This window comes from Nicotiana attenuata, chromosome 8 (genome assembly GCF_001879085.1).
Source record: "Nicotiana attenuata strain UT chromosome 8, NIATTr2, whole genome shotgun sequence".
NCBI lineage: Eukaryota > Viridiplantae > Streptophyta > Magnoliopsida > Solanales > Solanaceae > Nicotiana > Nicotiana attenuata.
In genome coordinates this window covers 22,308,699-22,316,532 of record NC_031996.1, presented here as the reverse complement: position 1 = coordinate 22,316,532, position 7,834 = coordinate 22,308,699, and the positions used below count along the sequence as shown (strand labels likewise).

The 7,834-nt window shown below is 36.5% G+C and overlaps 1 protein-coding gene across 1 annotated transcript; it reads right to left on the bottom strand.

Annotated features, from left to right (window-relative positions):
- On the bottom strand, positions 2,800–5,211 carry LOC109231811 (NAC domain-containing protein 43-like). Its single transcript, XM_019397445.1, has 3 exons — positions 4,929–5,211; positions 4,138–4,415; positions 2,800–3,552 (listed from the first exon to the last, which is right to left on the bottom strand). The coding sequence occupies exons 1-3, from the start codon at positions 5,110–5,112 to the stop codon at positions 3,016–3,018; spliced, it is 999 nt and encodes a 332-aa protein (XP_019252990.1). The 5' UTR covers positions 5,113–5,211; the 3' UTR covers positions 2,800–3,015.

The window sequence follows — 7,834 nt, the reverse complement described above, 5'->3', positions numbered from 1 at the left end:
TGTTTCAAATAAAACGATTCCTAGCAAAGGCGACTCCATACACAAAGCTTGACATTAATGCCGAGCACATCAAACATCTAAAATTTTCTTCTTGTTTTTCTCCCTTTGTCGACTTCAATGTTCCGTTATTTTTTGAAAATTTGCCTTAAATTCATAGAGTTCCAAAAACAGCGTTAGCCCACGGCTTTGGAAAACCTTTTGCCATGCATGGAAATTGGGAAAATTGCAGGTGTCGTTTTTAATTTCATTATCATTGGTTTATTTTAGTCGTTTATGTTGTTAGAGAAGTGATGGAAAATCCCTATCAATGAATATGACTGCTTATTACTACACTATGAAGCTGCAATATCTAGAAACGCAAATTGATAACATAAGGTAATACATTAAAAATCCACTTAGAGTTTGAAGTGGTAAGTCATAGTGAGAAGATTTATGGCGTATAATACATGATAGAAGATATTAGCACACAATAACATAAAATTCCGCGTCGAAATTGATAATACATATAATATAGCGTTCAAATATTCATCATAATATAGCATTAATGATTGAAACGAGGTTTTAACTTTTATACCAACTAGGGGTGGCAAAATAGTTAAAAGAAAACAGTTAACCACTCATATTATCAACTAAAACATGAGTTGGATAATGAATTTTTTTTAAAACGGGTCAAATATGGATAAGAACCATATTATCCATTTAGAAAATGGATAACATTTGTAAAACCTCACATTGGGGTTTCCACAAGTTAGAGAGACTAAGAATTCTCTCAAAAGTGATAATATGCAAAAAGTCATGGATAATATGGTTACCCATATTATCCGCCGGTTAACCCGTTTTTATCCGTATTAAATATGGGTCGGTTTAGATAATTTATCTATTTTTTCATTACTCGTTAAACCATATCCAATCAGACCCGCCCGTTTGCCACACCTAATACCAACTCGTATGTTTGGGTGTGGCTGACACGCTATTTAAGTGGAGACATGATACTTCAAGACCTATACTCAGTGGCGAAAGTAAGATTTTCACCAAGGAGATTTAAAATTTTTAAAAACTAAACACGTGAAGAGCCTGAGAGGTTTCAACATTTAATATACATACATGAAAAAAAAAATGAGAAATTTTCATAAAGCACTATCTTTTAGTGGTAATTAGCTATCTATAAATACCATTTGCTATATTACGGATTGTAGATACGTTTTCTGTTGTTATAAGATGTATTAGATGTATTTAAGCTAATGTATTCATGAATACAGTAGCAAAAATAGGCGTGAATCAGGGAAGTCCAGCTAATCAGTTGTTGTATTCGAGTGTATTCGACTGTATTCATGGTGTGAAACATGGGATTACAGCTGAACAGATTATTGTATTCGACTGTATTCACGGCGTGAAACAGGGGATTACATTGTTTTTAAATGGAAAGTGAATCAATTAACATAATAGACTCCTAATATAACTCAACAAACTCAATTATAACACACAATTTTTGTATTTTCAGTTATTAAAAAGATTCTCAACCGAAAAATACCCCAAAAACATAGCAATCTTCAGAGAAATTATATAATACATCTGAATACATAAATATATTAATTAAAAAAATATATGAATACATTCATGGCATAGCGGGACAGCAAATACAATGAAATACATAGAATACAGCGGGATACATTGAAATACAATGAAAAAAAATAGTGAATACAATGAAATGCGTGGAATACAGCGAGATACATTGAATTACAATGAAAAAAAGACAATGAATACAATGAAATACATAAAAATACAACGTGATACGTTGAAAATACATTGAAATATATTAACAGAAATCTTCTTCTTCATCGCGATTAATTGAATACCAGGGCTTCTAATTTGATTGAAAAGTTACGGATGACGCTGTTAACACTGGGAAAGGTTTCAATGGATGGAAGCTGGATAATTTTCCTAGAAAGTAGGTGATAGAGGAAGAGATAACAATCTTTAGGTTGTATGCAAGCAATCCATCCCTTGGATAATGATCCCACACAAACGGAATCGACATCAGGGATCATCACTTGGTGCTCATCATCCTGTACCCGTATGAGTATGACATCCCCTTCGGCCAGTCTGTAGAATTTCAAAAGGGTGCTTTCCTCCTCAAACACCGGCGGTAGCATCAACCACGGAGCCACACATCTGCTGCTCACCATAGGACTACTGCAACTTCCATCAAACGATTCTCTAATTCCATGAACACAACTAGGTCTTACCACCAAGGAAGAGCTAGGGTTTCTCGTTGGATTGAGATTGAGCATCGTGTTTTCAGAGAATGGGGGAAGAGAATGGCATGTATCAAAGTAGAGAAAGAGAATGAAAATAGTGTAACTGAATAGCGTATTTTAGTGACTTAGGGGTAAGAGGTAATCAAAATTAGATATTTGCTATAAACTTTAAAAGGTATTTATAGAATATAATTTAAATGGTATTTATTTAAAATAAATAAGGTGTTAACCTTTGCTATAGGAGGTAAAAATTCCAAAAAAAATTAGTTAACCTTATATACACAATGTAATTTTCGACGAATGGGGTCAACCGAATCCCCTTCCGCCCAATTAACTACATGTATTGCATGGTTTAGATTATTCTTCAAATCACTTTAAGAACGAATTAACCTCTATTTATATATATAGAGTGTCTATCAGTTAAATTTTATGATTAAATATGTCTAAATTTGTATTCATGCAATTAAGATTTATGTCTTATATATGTATTTATATACAGCTTGAACCATGCGACAATCTATCAAACTACACCAAATCAACATAACACTCAATGCTAGCTGCCGACTACCACAATAAACGTTGTAGTAAATTTATTTACAATGGATTAAAAAGCCACTCCATCTTCTATAGACCCAACTTTAATTATGTGAAAGAGTATATATTATTTACATCAAACATATAATATCATGATTAAACATTATGACAATACATGACATGATTATTAAGTATAATAATTGTCTTCCTTCGGTTCGTCCCATCAAACAGGAATATTAGACACGTGGCATAACGAGTGATCATTAGTTGATACTCTTGAAAAATTCCAAAGATCACACTCTTCATTATAATCATGATTATGAGTACTGCCACCTCCCCCATTGCTACTGTATTGGTGCTGATAATCATGATTATAATTATCATTTGTTTGGCCATTAAGATGTGAAGCAACAAGACGATCAACTGCAATCCAATTATTCAAACCTCCTTCAGAATTTATAGACTTTGGAAAATCTCCATAAGAGGAATTTGGGCTATCTAGGGTTGGAAGTTGCATGAATTTGTCATTGAAATTAATGTCATAATTTGCATGGTTTTCTTCTTTGCATGTATTTCTCATATATTGAAGTAGTTGTTCTAAAGCTCCTTCATCATTAGGATAGAGTCTTTGATTTATTCTTGTGTCTGAAATTGAGGGATTGACCATTTCAAGAGATTTGAAGTGATTTTTCTTCTTGAATATGCGACAAACAACCCAACCTTCTTCTTGTGTTGACTCTCCCATTGCAACATTACAAACCTTTAAATCAAAAAAAATAATCAACTAATTTGTTAAAGAGTTCAATTTCTATATTGAAAGTGTAATACTAAAATATAGCAGTATAAACGAAGTTCTATATGCTGAAAGTGTAAATAGTATATACTAACAAAGAAGTACTCCCTCTATTTCATTTTCTTTTGCACATAATATATTTAATGAAGAAAGATTTTTTACCGTTGTTTTAACATGTAATGATATTTGTATAGTTATAACATAGTGTGGGTAAAATTAATGACAAATTTAAAGTAATCAAATATGAAAATATTAGTAGTATTATTTATTGAACACACTAAAAAGGACATGGTGCTATATAAATTAAAATAGAGGGAATTAGTAATAATTTTTGCACATATAAAATCTAACTTAAAGTACTTGTTGTCTAAATATATCATGTTATTTTCATGGCTATAAAAGTATGCCATTAAAGAAAAAATGAGAAGTTTATAGTGAAACAGTTTTCAAATATGAAAAATGCATCTTCTTGAAACGAACTAAAAAACATAATATCATATAAAATAAAACAGAGGACAAATTTTAGGGAGAAAATGAGTGTGATTTACTTACGATATTACAAGAGTGATCATTGATGTGATCATCCAATCTATACTCATGCATAATCCAGTCAGATTTTTGGCCATGAGGAGCTCTGCCTTTGTAGAAAACCAGAGTTTTTCTCATACCAATCCTTCTAGAATTAGAATATATGACTTTGTCACGCCCAGTAGCTTTCCAAAATCCAGCAGCAGTTGCTCTGTTTGTCCTTGTACCTGTTGGATACTTCTTATCCTTGTGACTGAAAAAATACCAATCATTTTGTGGAGTTGATCCAATTTTGCATTTCTCTGCAAAGTTAGAAAAAGTGCCTTGTTATTCATCCCATATAGTTTTTATTGCTACGTTGACGAGTGGTAACAAAGAAAAATATTTGAGTTCAATTTCTATAGACCAACAATGAATAAAAACAAAAAAGGGAGCTCCTGCTACGCGCGGGGTCCGGGAAAGGGCCGGACTACAGGGGTCTACTGTACGCAGCTTTATCTTGCATTTCTGCAAGAGGCTGTTTACACCGCTGGAAATCATGACCTCCTGGTCACATGACAACAACTTTTTCAGTTACGCCAAGGCTCCCCTTCACCAACAACGAATAAGAATTTTGAAATTATAGGCCACCTAGATGATAACAGTATGTAATCGTCCATAAGAGGTGGGAACAGAAACCAAGAAAACAAGGCAGATTACACTCTACAATATGTTAAAACTTACGTGCCACAATATGTTAAATATGACGCGCCACACTATGTTAAAAATATTTTATAGTGTCAGTGTATATAAGTTGGCGAATATGAAACAAATACCTTGAATATCCCAAGGCTCAAGCTTATTGAGATCAACTTCTTGGATAACATCCAAATCAATTTTCTCATTTGCAACTTTCTTCTTCAAGTAGTACTGAAGTAGTTCCTCTTCTGTTGGATGGAATCTAAATCCAGGTGGAACTTGAGATTGTCCATTTACAGAAATACTCATGTCGTCTGGCATAGAAATAATTTTTTGTTTTGTCCTACTCTTACTATATAGCAGAAAAGCAGTACATGAATAAATAAATGTAAGTGCAGAGACAGAGAAAGACAGATAGTAGAGGAACTTATATAAGTCAAGAAAAAAATGAAGGGGGGCACATGAGAAAAATACAAAAAAGATGGTACTTGATTTAAAAAAAATATAACTAAAAATAACGTTGGAATGTCATTTTATGCAGTTATGGTGGGGGCAATTTTTACTATACAACGAGAAGAGCCAGCCACCTGCATAGAAAGAGAAAGATTACTGGTATGTCCTAAAAATGAGTAGAATAAGTGGGGTTCCACAAAGAAAGAAAGTAACAAAAGGTATCACTATGAAAATATATGAAATTATAAATAGCTAGCGACTGCTAGGTAAGTAGATATATATATATAGTGTTCAACGTACTTAGTATATAGTCTACAGTCCTATTATGGAAAGGCTAATGAGATTTAGATTTTTTATATAGAAAGAAAGAAAAAAATGGATTTTATATCAGTCTAATGCATGCATTAGGATAGACTATCTATATCACATTTCTTGGGGTACGCTCTTTTCCGGACCCTGCATGAACAACGGATACCTTGTGCGCTGAGCAGTCCTTTATAGAAAGAAGAAAAAAGACATAAAAATAAATCTATACGACCTTAACAAAATAAGAGTTGCAGACAGAGAGTATATTTAATTAGTGAGTTCCCGTATTTTTGTTTGACTTAAAAGTTGTTTAATACTTTTTAAGCAAATCAATCAATATAGATGAAGGGGTAAATCATAGTCAACCATAATTAATACTGGATCAAAGAGCAGAATCATAAAGATAAAAGAGATAATTGAGATGACACTTGGGAAGTTTTATTGATTGTAGAAATTCGGTCTGCCTCTCCTTGGAGAGGTTCAGGAGATTACAATCAAATTCTTTCTCCCCCCTTCTTGGAGGCGGAATCTCTCTCTTTATAAAATTGTCTGGTCTCTCTTTCATGGAATTCCCCTCTGTTTTCGGATCCTCCCCCCTTTAAGGGGTTCTTCTGCCCTCTATTTATAGCCCAGAACTTCTCGTGCTTATCATATTTCATTCAGGCCGGGTCGGGGAGGTGACCTCCCCTCATGGGGAGGCCTCGACCTCGACGCTCATGTCGTAAATAGCAGCGTTTAGGTGAAGTCGAGTTCGTTGATTACTACTGCAGGGTGGTCGGGACGGGATCATTGCTGCTGTGGTCGTGTGGTCAGATTCTGATCAATACAGTTAGTCCCTCCGTTCGTCGGAGTCGAATCTTACCGACCTCGGCGGACGGATAATGTTTGTGACGTAATCGTAGAGGGAGTTAGATTCGCGTGTTTCTCTTTGGTGGCGTTATGAGTTTCGAAACTGCCCGAAGGCGTCTTTCTAATACTCTTATGTCGTCACGACGATTTCGAAACCGAAGAGCCGATTGATAAACGAAATGTTGCTTTGTACAAGCGGTCACAGTGGCGCACGTTCCCGAGAAGCTGAATCGTTTCATGCCCGGCCAGGTTCTGGCAGCGACCGTTGGTTTTTGTGCCCTGGAGAATTTGTGTCTTATAAATTGAAGGGGTTTGTCACTCGTTTCTCACACTTTATCGCTCATCTTCGAAAGAATTCCCAGAATATCTCCCTTTCTATTAGTTTGAGCTCTTCTTGACTCCTTTGCTCGCAGCAATCTTTAGCTTTCTCGCTTCTTCCTCAAAGTTCCTCCCTCCTCTCTTTGCGAGTTAAAGATGATAGGAACTCCTTCTCACGATAATCTTCCGGCTATCTCTCCGGCGGCCGGGGACCCTGCTTCGGCAGACGGAGACATTAGACCCGATGGAGTGCGAAGATGTTCCTTCAGTAGAGGAAATTTTATCCCGCCCGGGGAAGGCAGTTGTGGATTTCAGCGCCGATGGTGGAGCGGAGCAGGTAAATATTCCTCCCGTTATAGGGGAGATCGGAATAGCGGATTTAAGGGCACAATGGGGTATTCCTGGTTATGTCGAGATGGTACCGGCAAAGAGAGAAGATAGGGTCCAGATCGACCGTCCCGGGTTATGCTCGTTCTATGCTTACCCTTTCCTAGTGGGGTACACACTTCCGCTTCTAATGTTGGTGGTCGACTTCTGCCGCTATTATGAGGTGTGTCCCGCCCAACTCTCTCCTTACCTGTACAAGTTGTTCCTCATGTTTATCAAGTACGCGAAGCTAGCGGGTCGGGAGGTCACTTTGAGACACGTGCTCAGCCTGTTCGCTCCCCAAAAGATTCGCGGCACTATGATCCACGTGCGTCCCCGAGGGTCGAAAGGTTTAGTGGTCAAGATGGACGACAGGACCAATCGTCATTTTTCTGATAACTTTTTCTATGTGCGGACCGAGCACCTTGTAGCGGATCCAACTGGGTTTCCAGAAGTGTGGAATTTTGCCCGTAAGTCTTCGTCCTTGACTAGTGGAGTGCCCACTTTGGCCTCGCTNGAGAGAATCCAAAAAACGGACGATTTGTAACGAAGAAGGAGAAGAAGACTTATCTGAGTAGAACAGCTGGTACCATTGATCATGCCATGCATTTTGGATTAACCGGCCCAATCTGTCCAACCAATCAACTTTCAATTGCCATATTTGTTGCTACGGACTTTCATAACCTGATTTTTCACCCAAACCCTAACCTCGCTCATCTTGCAATGTCTTGAATAGCTTTCAACCATAGAC

Excerpts from the sequence above, each read along its gene's own strand:
- LOC109231811 (XM_019397445.1), bottom strand. The coding sequence starts at position 5,112 with ATGCCAGACGACATGAGTATTTCTGTAAATGGACAATCTCAAGTTCCA. Across the intron at positions 4,416-4,928 it reads TGAGCCTTGGGATATTCAAG|AGAAATGCAAAATTGGATCA; the intron begins GTATTTGTTTCA and ends CTAACTTTGCAG. Across the intron at positions 3,553-4,137 it reads ATGATCACTCTTGTAATATC|GTTTGTAATGTTGCAATGGG; the intron begins GTAAGTAAATCA and ends TTTGATTTAAAG.